This window comes from Lissotriton vulgaris, chromosome 2_1 (genome assembly GCF_964263255.1).
Source record: "Lissotriton vulgaris chromosome 2_1, aLisVul1.2, whole genome shotgun sequence".
Classification (NCBI taxonomy): Eukaryota; Metazoa; Chordata; class Amphibia; order Caudata; family Salamandridae; genus Lissotriton; species Lissotriton vulgaris.
Window position 1 is genome coordinate 1,644,075,643 of NC_141687.1, and position 17,783 is coordinate 1,644,093,425.

The window sequence follows — 17,783 nt, forward strand, 5'->3', positions numbered from 1 at the left end:
TTGAGCCCAAAACCTGCCGAGGCAGGGAATTGAACCCTGGTCCCGGGCTAGACCTCTGCCAGGGTCTGCCGCTCCAATCATTGAGCCACACTTCTCCATACAGTCCTGAAAAATGTTCACAAAAGGTTAGTCCTTTTTGATTACATATAAATCCTTGGGGATACGGACTAGCCACCTAGTCCTCTTGTTTGATACACGAATGCGCCAGTTGGCCTAAGCTTATTTCCTGCATCTACCACCAACCATTCATTGTTGCACCCCTCAATTCGTGCCACTAGCATTTAAGAGCAAAAGGCTTGTCAATTGCCACTCCCAAATTGGACCGTTAAAAGTAAGCTGCACTTAGTAGTGGAGTGGGTGAGAACAGGGGTAAAGTCGAGGACCAGTTGCGTCACGTTTGTAGTCACTTTTTGCCTTCCCGCATGCCCACAGAACACTACAGAAGTTGGTAAATGGGTCAATTGGTGCATTTTATTCAGTGCAGACAAGTGTGGTACATAAATGAGGTCGAAGTAAAGCACTTATCTACACATTTTAAATGAACACATTAGACAAGATGGGGCTAACCAATACAAATTAGATCAGCCAACATTCTTTAGTTGGAAAACAAAACGTCCACTTTCTTTCCCAGAACACCAGGCGCAGACACGCAGGACCACACCAAGCCAAATACAAATTGGTATACAGCACTAGCAATCCAAAACAGGTTGGTGTTGGCATGTCCAGTAGACCTGAAAAGTAGGAAAAAACACATTAAGCGGCAGAAACACACGACGAGCACAAAGTCATATCAAACAGGCTGGTCTCAGTCCCATATCCGCAAGCCTCATCCAGTGAGTCAGCAAGTTGAAATGATATCATCATGGACCAGACGCGAATTATGTACCCCCACCTCAGAAAGATAGTGAGCCCCACCAACAGGCCTCTGGGACGGGATCAATTTACCACCCTTCGCTAAAAGGCTGGGTCTTCAAATTTAAGCATAAGCTGGCCTAACATTACAAAATGCAGCTCTTGGAACAGCCTGCCTTTTAGGTCATACTAGATAATGCCAGTATATAAGGCTCCCCGTGAATTTAGTTAGTTCCAGAAACTCAAACATGATCCTAGCCGCTGCTAGGGGCGAGCAAGTTGAAGCCAGCAGTTCACCCAGGGTGCCGCTGGTCTACAATAAAGAGTCTGCATCAATAACTTCTCATTCCTGCTACTTACATGGGAGTGCAGCAGTAGATGGGCGTGGTCCACTGTTCCCAGATCAAGGCTTCACCAATACCGGTCCTACAATTACAAACAAAACTTGAAGGAACGAAGACAGCCACAAAGAAAACCTTCCCCATTAACAGCATCAAGTCAGAAGTTACAAAATCGTCAGTTATCGCATCTGTCGGCTTTTCCTATATCCTTAGGATTCATCACGTTGATGCACGAGTGATTAAAGACAGTATAAGCAAGAGGGCCTACTTACCACACTGCAAGCGAGACTCTTGCGACCCAGGGATAGCATGTTCATCACCCACGTTACTTCCTGTAGAAAGGCAGGGACCGGGCATTAGATTTTATCTAAACAGAACAAGTTATGGTAGTTAAACTATGGAAAGTCAGAAACAGAAAACTCGTCAGTTGTCGCATCTGACGGCTTTTCCAGGTCATCATTCTGCACAGAGGAAATGGAGACCAGAAGACTGAGAAAAGCCAACTCACCAGAAGCTTAAAATAACCCTGTAAAGGAAATGAGCCTGCAAAGTAAAAAAAAACTAGGGTTAGCGAATGACATTTTAGAACTATAGAACTATACAAGCTACGCTGCATAGATTTACGATGGACTCAGAAAAACCTTCTAATCACTGGCAATCAGCCGGTAATTCCAGCTATTTCAGTTTGGTTTTCATCATGGAAACATCTCAAAAAGTTACTAACTGGGTGGCTAAAGGTCAAGTAAACCTGGTTCAATTATGGTGGCAAAATTGAGTGCGACTCCTGGACAAAAAAATGATGACATTAACATTTAGGGACTACAAAACCCATGACTCCATTCAACAACGACTTTAAGGCGAGAACTCAATCTAAAGAAACACTTCATTGCAAGCAAAAATACATGTCTTCATATACTTTAAACATACAATGTTCTACCGAAGTTATTAAACGGTGGTCTACAAAGCCTACTCTGGGGAGACCATGACTGTATAATCATATTGAAAGCAGCAAAATCAAAACTACTGCAGGGATTTTAAGTCAGAGACTAAAAAGTAAGGGGCCAGCGATACTTAATCGCTGGCTGCTCTTAGCGTTAAAACGTTTTAACGCTGGCTATCAGATAATTATCGCCATGCTAGTGCTGTATTAACACTTAGCACAATGGTGATAATTATCCTAGCAATAGCAATGTTTTCCAGCAATGTTCCATGGAAAACGGAGATATCCTTGATAGGACCAGGTCTTAGCGAGACAATACACCCCCCCCCTCCCCCCCAAGTTAGGTATGCCCTAGTCAAGAATTTAACAGACGTTAAAATTCCTGCATTAAGGCACACTTCAAATATTGGTACCCTTCCTTGATAATATCGTGAAGCTGCCTTCCCGATATTTTGTTTGGTTTCAGAGTCACGCCACTTTGCATCTCATTAGCAATGCGGTTAGGTGTGCTGGAAACTGGAGCTGAGTCAGCAAAACACATACTAGCGTGTCCTTGTTGATTAAGATTTAGCGATAAAGTTATTGCTGCTTCCCCCCCACTTTACACGTTCATGCTTAAAATAAATGGCCTACAACAGTACTATCTAACTGCACGTTAACACTTACCAGGTGATGCAACGCTGCCTTCAGAATCGCTGTGTCGCCAGTGGGACTGCAAACAAAAAATGTCCCGTCAAAATGTGCAGTCAGTACATAACACTACAATTTAACGTGCTAGACAGTGTTCAGAAAAACAGTCTCACCACAAACAATCTGCCGGTAATTCCAGCTGTGTTAAGTGGTATCATCATTAACACCATTATCTTAAAATGAGATGTAATCTATACAGCATGCCTTACCTGAACTAGCAGGGCCAAGCTCACAGCCTACATTTGTTCACCTGGAGAAAAAATAAAAAAATATTTAAAAACTCGAAACCTGGGGCAAATTGACGTTGGAATCCCCCACGATTATCATAGCTAAATTGACAGGTCACTGGAAGCCTACTAAAGCACGACAATGTAGGTTAGATAAATCTCGCCTACACACTAAACAGTGTAATTGTTGCGTCTTCAGAGTTTCATAATCAACAGAATATTCTGTGTGGTGCATGAACTCGTCATCATAAGACACCAAACCCCATGACAAGACAACATGCAGTATACAGCACCAACAACGTCACAAACTATTAACCTTTCCGAACAGAACCGAAAGTGGGGTATGCTGGCTTTTTAACGCGCAGACATTTCGTTAGTACCAAGGCACCAACTCACCTTCATTTGTCAGCCAGGAGGCATTGCGGGGATCTCTCACCACGTGGTGTCCAATACCTATGGGAGAAAATGGATAACGGAATTTGTAATCAAAATCGGATGGAAAGTCTGTCAACCATCACTTTCTACGCACGCCAGAGCAATTTATTAACCACACAACTGACTAGTATGGATTGTAAAAGAGATACATAGGTTCCAGACGAGGGAAACAGGCGGCAATAGGAAGGTTTAAGGCATGCCTCTCGATATTTGTTAATTCACTGCAGTTGTAGGACAGTTGAGTGACTGCTCCAAATACAGATCTGAGCTGCCAAAGACCACCCACTTTACTCTTGCATGACGTTGGAGGTCCTTCAGCTACCGCAAAACTAAATTCCTCGGTTATCATGCAGATCCGCACGGTGCTACTTACTTCACAATACAGCAGGTACCAAAATCCAATTTAAAGCAATGGGCATTGCCAGTGGAATGGACAAGAGGAGCCATTTTGCGGCGGCAGGGTAAATTATACGACCAAGACAGAGTAGGCAGCACATTTCGCACCTCAGTACCCGTTAAACTCCCAAATGTAGCGACAAACAAAGGCCTCCTTTACAAATGGTCCCCACAGCGTGGCAACACATGGCGCTTTATTCTTGCAGATTTAAACGGCAGATAAGTCAATAATTATGTTAAAACGCTGCCGCCTCATAAAACCAGTCCACGGCAATAGGTCCGCACTCAACGAGAAAAAAAAAAGTTATGCCGAAAATAAATTTCCTATGCAATACACAACTCGAGCCTTACCCAATGTATCTGGATAGGCCTCCAGCTCTTTTTGGTAATGTTTTCAGACATCTTCCTAGAAGAAATAAAAAAGTAAATCAAAACTAGCCCTAGCCAACTTAAACATGATCTACCCCACACCACAAGCTTTGTACTTCCCTGAAATGTTGCTCCTCAGTAACCATTACACTGAGCAGCGACCGTCAAGAAAAGGCGATTCTCTAGGCTTAATTCTATCCACATAAACCACATCAAGTCTACATGGCTTGGATGAAAGCCGCAAAATTAACGGCCAGATATCAAGCTTAATTGCGCTCGCAAAGGGTTAGATTCTGAGAATCTGGCCCTTTGCGAGTGCAATTTTAGCATTTGGGATTCATCATCCCAAATGCAAAATTCGCTAATAAAGAATTAGCACATTTGCGAGGAATTGCATTTAAGGAATCTCTATTTGAGATTCCTTAAATGCAACTCATGAACCATTTTTAAGTTGTGATATTGCAATTTTGGGCCGCTATTTACAGCGAGGTCAAACCTCGTGGTTAATAGAAAAAGGCATTTTTTTAAAGTTCGCTATGTTGCATGTTACACACACACGTCCTTTGGACATGTGCGCGCAACACCAATGTAGATAACCTTTCAGGAGTGCTACAGGGTGTCCTTTGGACACCCCTGGCACCCTTGGAATTGCATCCTTATTTGCGATTAGCAAATTCGGAATGTGTAGGAATCGCAATTTAGCGATTCCGACATGAATACCGTTTTGCAAGTCCTTCATAGCGATTCCTTAATAATCGCTATTAAGGACTCGCAAAACGGGACTATGATGAATCTAGCTGTAAGCCACTAACGGAGCTTAGAGGTGCATTACTCAATAAGATTTCATGGCCCTGTACGCAGGCATAGGCGAGTGCCATTAAGGATGGAATGCATTGTTTGACTCCGCACATGGGCGAGCCAGGAACTGAACGGGCAGACCACCACGTTAGTCAAAGCGCTATTCGGAGTGGCGGCACAAATGTAAATGTGGCGTATTTGTATAGCGCGAACAGTGACCCGGAGGCATCCCGGCGCTTGTACTCCTACCACAAGGGAACCCCTCCTGGCTTTTCCTTGTGGGGTGTCCACTCCTGGGCATCCCATGGTGAAACCAGGCATCCCTTGTGTATCAGGGGGCCTTTGTGGAGACTAAGCAAGCTATTGCCCAGAGTTGCAGCGTGGGGCCCATGCTTAGAATCGGCACTAGTGCATAAATTGGAAGCAGCCAGTCGGTGTTTTTTCAATTTCACTTGGAAGGGTCAGCTGCAGCATGCAAAGCACAAGAATGCCTACTGGGCCGCATTTAAAGTACCGCATTAGGAATACACGGACACCTAGTGTACATAGGAGGCCTCCTAAAATACCAGATTAGACCCACATCAATTAGTGTGGGCTGAGCTGAAGGCTCTCATTTAAACAGAAAAGTGATCAGGTTACTCAATCATACATGTGAAATTCAAAACCAATATTTTACAAAACCAGTTGGCATCAACAAGATTTAAAGTAAACGTGGGATGGTACCATTGTTTAAGGTCCTCATTTAGATGGTGCCATTCCACCATACTTTGCGTTTACATGTTCCAAATTACAGTTTAATGTACGCACAAGTGATTGTCCTAATACCAATGTAATTAGGTAATCATGGGGCAGTTTAAAGCCTGAAAATCCGACAACAGAGTCGCCCTGATAAAGGACTTACCTATTACTTTGGGTCCAGTTCATTTCCAGGCCACGCTGCATTGGCCCCCTTCGAAATGCAAAGCCTACAAATAAAAGTCAAGTACTGTCAATGAAGCACCTGGTGCAGTCATTCATATTAATACTAGACTGGCGTAATAAGCAAACCGATTGGTAAGAGGCCAGTGCTAGAACATATTCGGCATGCAACATGGGTAATGTGCCCAACCCTGATGCATCTTCAGTTAACAAACAGCTATTAGAAAGTTTTGTGTTTCCCTGCAATGTTGCCAGTCCACTATACAACAAATGGAAACTAGCGACCGTCAAAAGAAACATTTGCTTTTGGCACCTGTTTGACCACACCAGCCACTCAATTTAGTGCTAGCATGGCTTCGATCAGGGCCTGGATTAATAACACAGGCTAACTTGAATAAAATGATTAAGCAGGACACATTAAAAATAAGTTCAGGAGGCCATGGTCTGGCTTGCAACTCCCTATTCGGACCAACCAATACGGTATGTTCCATTGCATGTAGGTTTAAAGGTGTGTTAAGATTAAAAACGCGACTAAACATGTTAGTTCTAACTCGGCTGCGTGGAATCAGGAAATCACAAACTGAATTTAGCTTGTGAAGTCGAATAGGCTAAAAGAGCGTAACTAGCCTGCAGCGTCAGAAACGCACTCGGTAATAAAATACGCAGCAGCTCGTTTTTTCTTTAAAGAGCAAAATGGTAGTTGCCAACAAACAATAATTTTCACATATATCGTTTATTAGCAATTACTTAGCCCACTTGACACTGGTAGATTGGTAAATTGCAGACTTATTAGTAAATCGGACCCTTAAAAACATCAGTATTTAACATCTTTAATCAAGCACGCCCTGGAACAGCGCAGACTCAGTACAAAGTCCTCAGGCGAGAGCACATAAAAGATACGAATCATCCGACCAGCACATTCCACAAGACGCCATTATCGCCAAGCCACGTGGCCCTCGAACCAAACGCAACCCACTCCACCAACAAGCACCACGTGACAACAAATGTAACTCGAAAACATAGCTGCAAATTAAATCACTTATGATAATAGACTAATGTAAATATTTAGAAATGCAACATACTAATTGTAAAACCTGCAGCGCCTTCACATTGAGAGCAACGATAACTTCAGTACACGTTCCGTACTTTAAACACAATTAAAATGTTTTTCTAATCACACAATCGAACGCACTATCTATCAAGCAAAACGAAAAGCGCGTTACCTTCGCAACCAAAGGACTCTTCAGCTCCAAGATTGCAGACGGAAAGAAATTAGAGAGGCTGCCAAGGTCTTATAAAGGCGAACCTCCCAAAAACCCGCCTCAACATTCACCCATTGGTCCGTTGAGCTGCGGATGCTGCCAATGAAAAAGATGTTTCTCCTTGGCCTAGAAGTCTTTCTTTTAACTGTTCGGTGTCAAATACGCAAAATAAGTTGCGTAGTTCGGTGTCCATTAGTGGTAGTGGAATAGTATGACCGCACTAAAAACGTAGAGGCGCCAGACATGTTTAAATGGCGTAACATCTCGTGTACTCAAATGTAAACCAACCAGTTTAATTAAAGCAAGCATTTTTAAAACTACATTTTTTAATAGACATGGTCAAACACGGTAAAGTCAAATAAAGCGGCAGATTGATGAGTATTTATTTAACATCTACATTATATTTAATAACAATATTTTGCTTTGTTTATATTAAAATGTGTATACATAAATGTCATTGCCAGGGCAAGATTTGCCCGTGCTCTTCTTTAGCCACTGTAACTGTTGTAATTCAAGCTTCTAAACCGGCCACTAAATATTTCAAGGATTGAGACTGTTCTCTACAGTCCGAGTTTCTCTTCTCTATCTATACTTATTCCACGCTGCTAGGACAACAACCCCCAGGATGCTTTGCCGCCGCCGCGCATGCCCACTGGGCTTTGACGTGTGTTTACCTGCGGTGGTGCACGGACCCTATAGCCATGTTCAGGTCCCTGTCCCTGGGCAGTTGGCTGGGGGGAGATGGAAGACCTGCCTACAGCAGAGCCCAAGAGGAGGACGAAGAGGAGGAGGACGAAGAGGATGATGATGAAGAGGCTAGAGAGGAGGAGGAGCCTCCCCAGGGTCAGGCCAGGGGCTTGGGAAGTAAGTGCCCTTCCATATCAATATAACTGTGTTTTGAATGGAGGGAGCTGAAGCTAAATCCAGGTTTGGAGACAATAATATAGATATGCGGATTATTTGGTCTATTATTTACGCTAAGTAGGAGGAGGCAACTTTCTAGAGGCAAAACAAAATATTTTTGCCTACAAAAAGCCTGTACCTATATGATTCCCAGATGTGAGTCGGGCCTTAAAGTTAACAAGACCATTGATACTGAGCAAGATGCAGGCACTTTTCCAAGTTGTAGCACTCCAACCCAATTGGTATGACTTGAGGTAACTTGGAGGGATGCTTCTTTGAAAAATCATTAGTTATCCCTCATGCGTTTAGCACAGTGGTACTTTATTACACAAGTAATACAAGACATTCATTTTTGCAATACATTTTTGTACTTTAAAATGCAAAACGGCTTTTGTATGTGTAAATATGTGTGTGTGTGTGTGTATATGCATGTGTGTATATGTATGTGTGTGTGTGTGTATATATATATATACACACACACACACACAGATATTAAAGCAGCAGGAATATCTGTGTGTATATATATATATATATATATATATATATATATATATATATATATATATATATATATATATAATCTCCAAATCGCTAAACCTCAAAAAGCATAGTTACTGCTCCTTACTCCTACACATCCCGAACCCTAAAAATCCCTTTCTACACCTTAGCCATCCCCAAAACCCCTACTACCTCTAACCCCTAACTATCCATCAACCCTAAAAACTCTTAGCCCATCCCTGAACTTTAAAACCCCTTTACTCATCTATAAATCCTAAAACCCCCTTACTACCTCTTACCCCGACCCAACTCCAGATTATTTTTCAAGTGGCATAAGTATGTGTGTGTGTATATATATATGTGCTAAAAATACAAATGACATTATAATTATATAAGAGTAAAGTATGGTAAAGTGACATTATAGTTAGGTGTTGTAATAAGATAAAACGTAACGCATTTAAAAACATACAAACCCTAAAATTCACTAGTTATATTTTGCTGCACTAACGATAACTCGCGCACCCCCATGAACATACCACATTACTCATGATATGTTAAATGACATCATAGGTGACATCCCTGATGACCTCTTAGACGCCACTGCTGATAACATCACAGTCACATGAAGCATAGAGTTACTGAGTTTACACATCTGGATTCATAGTATGGAAATGGCATCAGCTCTGAAGGCAAGTGTTATTGTGCATGTTGAAAGGTATTCTCTATTTACAAATGAATAACTTGTGGGTTTCAAAAATTACCCCATGTTAAACAAGATAAAGTCTGAGCGCACCTGATGTAGTTTGCAGGGGTATATTTGGATGATGGGAGAGGCTTAAAAGCCAAAGTCTGTCCCAAAAATCGTCGTGAAACCCCAAAGCTTCTTTTGACAATAGATTATCCACCAGTGGATATCTGGGCGCTAGCCCGTGTTAAATAGTTGTAAGACAAATTCAATGTATCAAGGACATTTATAAGGTGTTAGTGTTTTATTTCCGGAAATTTGTTGAAGACTTTGAGGCACTGAACATTGTTGAGTAATGTAGAATCAGACCTCGAGAAATGTACTTGCTATGACGAGTTTGATTTTATCTGGTCGAGGTATATTTAGGACCTGTTCTGTCTAGTTGACAAAGAACAGGAGTTCTGTTTAGTCAGAAAGTGAAGGAGCAATAAAGATGCCTTTAAATCTTGTTTTTATCTAGTCACATTTGCTCTGTGTTCAGAGACAGAGGGCAGAAGTTAGTTTACAATTACTTTTCCTTCTCTAACTTCAGAGTTCCAGGATTTTTTAAAATAAACTGTCTGACCTGCTGTACAAAGTGTGAAATTAAAGGCTGTAGATCGTGTTTTCTAACATACATTTAAATAGCTAATAAGTCAACTGTACAAACATTTCAAATATATTTCAGTAGTTGTGAAAGCCCATGTTTTGTACTTCTATGTGAAGAAAATAATATTTTATTAGGATGCAAAACAAATCAGACCACTTCACTTGGTGATGTGCTAATGATAAATATGTTTTCTGAAACCCAGTTTTCACGGATTAACTTTCATACACTATAGAGTTTCATCAGTAAAGCTGCAAGGTACTGGTAAGGTTTTTGGCCATTTCTTGAAAATATACTGTCTGCAAATGACAGTGCACTACCACATCCTGCTTTAGTAACATATTTAGTAAAAGTGAGTGTTTAAACATGAACTGAGAAACTCCTGCCCTGATGGCAATGTTAATAGTAAAGTGAGAGGCAAGTCCGGGATCATGTGTACCCTATATGCGGGCTAGATTCTTATTACACATGGAGCAAATATTTAGTCTATGTGATCAAACAAAATTGGTTTATTTTGTGCAATAGAAATGCTGAAGTCACATATTTGAAGGTGCACTCGTATGTGATTATGAAAAAAAGGCGACTCTGTAAAATAAAATATTTGCTTATGATCACACAATTTGATAGCAGTTTATGGTCAAGTACAGTACAATTAGGTCAAGTAGATTATTAAGGTGACTTAACCTGCAGGTCTAATATAATTTTAATGATTTTTCAAGGCCTGGGAATATGGGATGTTCACTTAGAGGTAGTTCATCTCACACTGGCATTGTACGCATGGATTTAAGGTTGTATGCCATCGTGCATATCTTAAGAGTTGGTAATGTATTTTATTAAAAAATGGAGGGTTGTATATAGGGCCTGATAGAAGGTGTCTTTTGAGTGGCAAATGTATACCTGGCAGTCACTTGACTTAAAATTGCAAGTCATGTGAGGTCTTAAAGAGGGTAATCCCATTAAGATGAACAGAAAATTGTCCAAATGGGTTTTGTTTTCTTTTTGATCTATAACACATTGTCATGGATGAGTTGATTTGCAGAACTGTTATGCGTCGCGGGTAACGGTCAAAACGGTTTGCAGCAATGTCAGCAAGTTTCTTGATCAGCAAGTTTATCAGCGAGTTTTCTTTTTGATGAAGTGCTTTGTAGAATATCTTAAGTTTGCAGAGGTGGTCGTCCAGCATCTCAATACCTTTATCTCTTTGGAGGTCTGCTGTTCTTGTGAAACAAAGAGCACCTTCTTCTATCTGAGGGGCTATGTTTTTGCAGAAGTTGCTGATACTTTTCCTGGCAATCAATTCACATCGGGGAAGCATATGACATTGTAGTTTGGATAATTTCATTGATTACACGCACTGTGCTTTGCATAGAAGGAGTAGCTACATCACTATCAGTTTGGTTGATTCTTTCTTGATAGTTTCTCTGTGTGTTTTTCTTCAGTTGAATTTAGAGTGGAGTGCCACCTTGAGGTAGGAACTACTGTTTTTACACTTTTTTTTACTTCTTTATTGAGGAGAATCTGTGGATGCTTTTTAATCATCTTTCTAGGGAACAATGTTTGGTAATTTTGCTTGTGTTGAGGTTTATCTGCCAGTCACCCTACCAGCCAGATAGCCTACCGAGGGATGATTTACAATTCTTAGATACTTCTTTTCATTGTCGGCCTCAAGTCTTTGGTAATAACATTGGTAAAAAGATTAAATCGAAATGGTCCAAAAAATGGGATTGCTCACCTGTGTTTCGTTTTCATTAAAGCTGAAGGATTGCTGGACTGCGAGCTTGACGGAGTAGCTCTTCCTCCTCCTTTCGCCTTCTGAACTTCACTCCTCGCGGAACCCGCTTCGCGGGTCCCGCATCGCCTCCGGATCTACTGGACTGCGGTGTTGAAGTGCGCTGTGTTAAATTGAGGAAAGACTGACTCGAACTGCAGAGGTTCAGCTTCTGGGGCGGCGGTGAGTGCAGGGCTGCGAGCGAGGGCAGGCGCAGGACTTCAAGTCCCAGGAGCGCCTGACCCTCGGCATTATCTTCAGCTGACCCGCTCTCCCTGCTGGCTCCTCCCCCGCCTCAGCGCAGCTAAAACCGGCAAGTCAGTTACCCTCGCTGGATTGCTCACCTGTGTTTCGTTTTCATTAAAGCTGAAGGTTTGCTGGACTGCGAGCTTGACGGAGTAGCTCTTCCTCCTCCTTTCGCCTTCTGAACTTCACTCCTCGCGGAACCCGCTTCGCGGGTCCCGCATCGCCTCCGGATCTACTAGACTGCGGTGTTGAAGTGCGCTGTGTTAAATTGAGGAAAGACTGACTCGAACTGCAGAGGTTCAGCTTCTGGGGCGGCGGTGAGTGCAGGGCTGCGAGCGAGGGCAGGCGCAGGACTTCAAGTCCCAGGAGCGCCTGACCCTCGGCATTATTTTCAGCTGACCCGCTCTCCCTGCTGGCTCCTCCCCCGCCTCAGCGCAGCTAAAACCGGCAAGTCAGTTACCCTCGCTGGATTGCTCACCTGTGTTTCGTTTTCATTAAAGCTGAAGGATTGCTGGACTGCGAGCTTGACGGAGTAGCTCTTCCTCCTCCTTTCGCCTTCTGAACTTCACTCCTCGCGGAACCCGCTTCGCGGGTCCCGCATCGCCTCCGGATCTACTGGACTGCGGTGTTGAAGTGCGCTGTGTTAAATTGAGGAAAGACTGACTCGAACTGCAGAGGTTCAGCTTCTGGGGCGGCGGTGAGTGCAGGGCTGCGAGCGAGGGCAGGCGCAGGACTTCAAGTCCCAGGAGCGCCTGACCCTCGGCATTATCTTCAGCTGACCCGCTCTCCCTGCTGGCTCCTCCCCCGCCTCAGCGCAGCTATAAACCTCCCTCTAGGCACCGCAACGCGGGAGCGCGCCGGGAGAAGCCCGGGACAAGGGCGGGACCGTCTGAGGCCGTCAGAGGCTGAAGGAGGCTGGGCTGGGTCCCCCTCCCTTTGATCTCCGGTATTAACTAGTTTGACATCGTCATTTCAGGCTTGTATTGTATTTTAGGGTTCTGAATTTTATATTATATTTGTTTTATCTATTTCTTTTCTCCGTAATCCAGTCTCATGACGGCTAAAAAACTGCGTTCTGGACGCGTTCTAGTAGGGAGATCTGGGTCTAAAACGAAATCTAACCCTTTACGTAATAAAATTTCTTCCTCCATGCAATTGAAAGGCCAATGTCAGCTTTTCAATTTATGGGACAAAGGGAAAGATAAGCCAACTGATCTGCAGTCCCCGAGCGAAATTCCAGATTCTAATAGTTCGGAGCCTGCTAATATGGTTATCAATGTTTCCTCTAGCCTGAGTTTGGTTCCTAGTCAATCCTTGCCTATTCCGGCTAGCCCCGAAGTAGTAAGGGGTTCGCCTTTGTCTTCAAACAAATCGCAATTGAAACAGAATTCTCTCCTTGAGTCTTCGGGTTGTAAGGTTTTAAAATCCGACAGTATTGGCCCCCCCAAGCATCTCTTATGGAAGTTCCTAAAGTTATAGTGAACACTAACCCTTTGTCAGTTTTGTCAGTTAAATCGCCTGTACTAGGAAGTGATTTTACATTACCTGACATTGATTTAACAGCTCATAGGGATCGGGTGAGATCCCTCCAGGGGAATTCTAGGGGTATGCCTAATTTAGATGAAGTAATAACCATTTCAAGTACCGGCCCTCTAAGTAGTACACCCTCTAATAAATTAGATTTTTTCCTCGCTCAATTAAACTTTACCTCTTGCTCTGGCCCCATTTTGAACAATTTAGCTGAGGGTTCTCCAAATATTAATGGGAGGTTAATATCCAATTCACTGTCCTCTTTGGAATCTATATTATCTTCGATTCTGAGTTTACTTGAAAAATTTGTTGGAGGTTCTGAGTGTATTTTTGACACGGTAACTCAAATTTTACAAGTTCTCTTGCTAAGTAAGAATGATCTAGTGTCAGATCGCCCTCTAACATCGGCTACTCTGTTGGTGCCTCCAAAAATGAGTTCTCCTACTGCTCAAGCAGTGTTGGATTCAACTCAATCTCCTCTTTTGTCGGAAGGCCAAAAAGCAACGAACCCAGTAGCGCTCCCAGCTGACCCTACGTTTTCCAAAGCGGTTTCGGCTGGTGCTAATTGCATAGCCTCCATTAGTGATAAGATAGAGGTAGCATCAACGTCCCCACTCATCCATAAAATTGAAACTCCCTCTCTCTTCCCTATATTTTCCTTGCCGTCAAATAAAGAGGATGAGATCCCTAAAGCAAATCCTGGAATGATTGAAAAATCGATTCCCCCCAAACATAAAAAGATCAGAATAAAGAAGAGAAAACCCATTCGAAGATTCTCTAAAAAAAGACAGAGAAAACTTCTATTTGATAAGAGTGCCGAACCAATACTAGAAGATCTCCCTCAGGCTGAGCAGTCTTCTACCCCTCAAGAGGAAGATATGATTGTTTCCCCCAAAGGGGAACTCCCGTCTATAGGTTTAGGTCCCATAAGCTTCACTAACCCTTTCCTCCCCAAGGTCACCTTACCCTCCGTCAACCCCTTCCTTTCATATTGCAATCCTACAGCAGGGTCTTTCCAAGTTGTTCCCAAGGTTACTTCTCCTTCTGTTAATCCTTCCCTCTCCTCTCTCAATCCTGCAGCAAGACCCTTCCAGGATCCTTCCTCAATCGTAGTCATTCCCCCTAAAGAAAAAATAAATGTAGATACTTTGTTTCTTGATTTTTCTCCCTTATTTGAACCCGATTTAATTCTAAATAGATCTGCCCTACTTATCTGTTTCAAAGAGATTGAAAGTTTAAAATTAATTCAAACGTCTGATTTGGACGTAGTATTCCTTCTTAACTCCTTGGTAGGGAGATCTACAAGATCCACAAGGGTGAAATTCCAATCTAAAGTTGTGTCAAACCTTATTCTACAGTGGGCTGAGGAATTACAAGTCAGAGGGATAGATGTTATGCCATATTTTGGGGAAAAACGATCTCAAAGTATTCTTTCCAATTTATCATCTCCCTCCAATACGGGTGTGTTGTTGTCGGTTGGGTCTAGTTTTAGATCGGAGGACTTAAAAATATGTGTGTCTAGGAATGAAAGGCAAGTTTCATATAAAAATCCTCCTCTTAAACAAACGGTGAAGGATGATCAGTCTAAATGGAGTTGGTTACCTGGAGTTCTAGCGAGTAAATCTGCTCTCTGCCCCAAACCGCATTCAAATTTTTAACAGAGAGCTGAAGCTCATCTCATGGAACACTGCAGGTTTTAAAGATTATAAGGAGAAATTATGCTTCTTGCTTTCCCAAAAGGCAGATATAATCTGTTTACAAGAAACATGGGTGGAAGGTAGATTAGCTTTAGAAAAAGATTACTTTGTTTTGGAAAACAGCGCAATTCCCTCCAGAAGAGGCCATGCAAAGGGAGGAATAGCATGCTTGTTATCAAATAGATTACAATGGAATTATTCACATTACCTCGATCCAGGGAAACTGTTCCAAGCAATAACCTTAAAAGATGTATTTGAGGATTGCCCTGATAGATCGTTGGTTGTGATAAATATCTACATTCCCCCAAATTGTTGCTTTAATGATGGTCTAAAAACTTTGTTCACTTTTTTAACTAAAACGTTGGACACTTCCCCGTCTCCTCGTGTACTAATGTTTGGGGATTTGAATTGTAATATATCCAATTGTGGGTTGGATTTGTTCAGAAATATTCAAAGGGAAGAGTCCCTGAATATACCATCGGCCCAGTTACCTGCCAAAATTAAAACTAACAAAAGAGGCAAACTTGTTCTAGAAGGTTTACATAAAGTTGACTGTTTAATAGTAAATGGGAGGCTTCCATCCGACACCCCGGCAGCTTTTACGCATAAATCAAATAAGGGAAAATCTATTATTGACTTTGTTATGGTAGATTATGCTTTTTTCTCTCAATTGAAAGATATTAAAGTCATTGAGTCTAACCTTAGTGACCATAATGCGTTGATGCTGTCAGTTTCCGTCAGTCTCCCGAAAGTGGATTCCTGGAGTTTGGATACAGATTTGGTGAATTTTGATTTCAACTCAGGGAAATGTTTTTGGAATTCTCGTTCCTTCGAAAGTTTGGTGCCCCTTTTGTATCTAACTGTTGAGAATTCACCACTCTGGGTAGGGAGTGAGCTGTTGGGATTTGCTAATTTCTTAGAATCTGTAACTTCCATAGCGAAAAAGAAATCATGTGTGAAACAATCTTTTGCAGTCCCTCATCCCCTACGGGCTATAAATATAGAAATAAATAAAGTTATAAGGGGGCAATTTTTATGTTTTACCCAAGAAGCCAAACATAAGTTGTCAATTTTAAAAAGAAGGAGAGTTAGGCTTAAGGCCCGTTTAAAACGCACCAAGGAAGATGTTCTTTGGGTACAACTGAGGGAAGCTTCTTACAACGGCCAAGCCAAGACTTTCTGGTCTTTAATCGGCAAGGGTTGTGGTACCAGAGCCAGTCCCACTCCTATTGCCATTGAGGAACAGGTGTGGGTTCAATACATTGAAAATTTGTACAGTAACAATAAGTCACAAGTATACAAAGTGGAATTTAATAACGTCTCATGTGTATTTGATTGTCCAACGGAAAAGGAAATTGAATTTGCTATTAAGAATATGCGTTCCTCTGGTGCGATGGGTCCAGATAAAGTCCCAATTTCGGTATTAAAACATCAGAGTGAACTCTGGAGCAAAATTCTCTTTCCAGTGTTTAAATTTTGCTTTTCCAGTGGAACAGTCCCCCCCTCCTGGAAAGGAAGTATCATTGTTCCTTTATATAAACAAGCATTTACAATGCAATGGTTTCGCCTTTGGAAAAGTTAGAGCTATTGGCATTGCTCATGACATTTCTTTTTTTTTTGTTTACTTATAAATAAATGGCATTGTTATTTACATTGCCAACAGCTCTCTCAGCCCACACAGCTTGCTCAGCTCTCACAGCCCACACGTCCCACACAGCCCTCACAGCCCAAACAGCTCTCACAGCCCACACAGCTCTCACAGCCCACACAGCTCTCACAGCCCACACAGCTCTCACAGCCCACACAGCTCTCACAGCCCACACAGCTCTCACAGCCCACACAGCTCTCACAGCTCTCACAGCCCACACAGCTCTCACAGCCCACACAGCTCTCACAGCTCTCACAGCCCACACAGCTCTCACAGCCCACACAGCTCTCACAGCCCACACATCTCTCACAGCCCACACAGCTCTCACAGCTCTCACAGCCCACACAGCTCTCACAGCCCACACAGCTCTCACAGCCCACACAGCTCTCACAGCCCACACAGCTCTCACAGCCCACAATGCAGCAATCACATAACACTACACATGCCTTCACAACACACCAATTAAAGAAAACTTACAATTTAAGACGGTTTGTATTGTTCACAAGTCATTCCATGGAAACAACACTGGATATTTAACTTAAGTCTCCATCAACCACAAACCAACAAGGCACCAATGATTAACAATTAAAAGAGGGTTGCTGTCCTGGGCAAATCCAGTGGGTAAAGCTCATTCCTGTGGCAGAAACCAATACCTGAATGGTTTGGAGGACTGAATAAAGGGTCACAGTTGTGCCTGATTTAGCAGGAACAAGTTCCATACCCTATGTCAACGAGCTGTGCCAGGTGAAGTAGACGGAGTGATTAGAACTATACCAAGTAAGGGTAGAGAGACTGGGGAGTAGCTCTGCACAGATGCTTTTACTGCTGTGTGGTGACAATCGAGTGCCAGTTTTAAGGTGAGAAAGAACCACACACGGTGTCAGAGGTCAGTGCTCTGTTGTATGCGAGATCAACGGCCACAGTTGTACCTGTA

At 42.5% G+C, this 17,783-nt stretch overlaps 1 protein-coding gene, 1 long non-coding RNA gene and 8 other non-coding genes across 12 annotated transcripts in view; 1 reads left to right on the forward strand and 9 right to left on the reverse strand.

The window, feature by feature from the left end:
* Positions 1–451: 451 nt before the first annotated feature.
* On the reverse strand, positions 452–7,297 carry LOC147732990 (uncharacterized). 3 transcript variants are annotated; one of them, XR_015308503.1, is made up of 10 exons: positions 7,190–7,297; positions 5,950–6,013; positions 4,233–4,287; positions 3,447–3,503; positions 3,033–3,073; positions 2,800–2,845; positions 1,702–1,736; positions 1,466–1,525; positions 1,213–1,278; positions 452–731 (listed from the first exon to the last, which is right to left on the reverse strand). It is a non-coding gene; the product is annotated as an uncharacterized LOC147732990 (long non-coding RNA). The 3 variants fall into 3 exon arrangements; XR_015308504.1 differs by lacking the exon at positions 4,233–4,287 and having other exon boundaries at positions 7,190–7,227; XR_015308502.1 differs by lacking the exons at positions 4,233–4,287; positions 5,950–6,013 and having other exon boundaries at positions 7,190–7,238.
* Positions 798–872, reverse strand: LOC147732991 (small nucleolar RNA SNORD99). The gene has a single exon (XR_015308957.1). It is a non-coding gene; the product is annotated as a small nucleolar RNA SNORD99 (small nucleolar RNA).
* Positions 1,349–1,420, reverse strand: LOC147732992 (small nucleolar RNA SNORD49). The gene has a single exon (XR_015308895.1). It is a non-coding gene; the product is annotated as a small nucleolar RNA SNORD49 (small nucleolar RNA).
* LOC147732993 (small nucleolar RNA SNORD49) lies at positions 1,597–1,657 on the reverse strand. Its single transcript, XR_015308896.1, has one exon. It is a non-coding gene; the product is annotated as a small nucleolar RNA SNORD49 (small nucleolar RNA).
* Positions 1,823–1,894, reverse strand: LOC147732994 (small nucleolar RNA SNORD65). The gene has a single exon (XR_015308938.1). It is a non-coding gene; the product is annotated as a small nucleolar RNA SNORD65 (small nucleolar RNA).
* Positions 2,917–2,986, reverse strand: LOC147732995 (small nucleolar RNA SNORD65). The gene has a single exon (XR_015308937.1). It is a non-coding gene; the product is annotated as a small nucleolar RNA SNORD65 (small nucleolar RNA).
* LOC147732996 (small nucleolar RNA SNORA44) lies at positions 3,711–3,838 on the reverse strand. The gene has a single exon (XR_015308917.1). It is a non-coding gene; the product is annotated as a small nucleolar RNA SNORA44 (small nucleolar RNA).
* Positions 4,359–4,493, reverse strand: LOC147732997 (small nucleolar RNA SNORA16B/SNORA16A family). Its single transcript, XR_015308833.1, has one exon. It is a non-coding gene; the product is annotated as a small nucleolar RNA SNORA16B/SNORA16A family (small nucleolar RNA).
* On the reverse strand, positions 6,195–6,337 carry LOC147732998 (small nucleolar RNA SNORA16B/SNORA16A family). Its single transcript, XR_015308832.1, has one exon. It is a non-coding gene; the product is annotated as a small nucleolar RNA SNORA16B/SNORA16A family (small nucleolar RNA).
* Positions 7,298–7,857: 560 nt separating the features above from the next.
* LOC147732999 (synapse-associated protein 1-like) overlaps positions 7,858–17,783 on the forward strand; it is a 108,035-nt gene continuing 98,109 nt past the window's right edge. Inside the window, exon 1 of the mRNA XM_086957541.1 lies at positions 7,858–8,092. Within this exon, the coding sequence (XP_086813667.1) occupies positions 7,930–8,092 (163 nt within the window). The 5' untranslated portion in view covers positions 7,858–7,929. The remainder of the gene's footprint in view (positions 8,093–17,783) is intronic.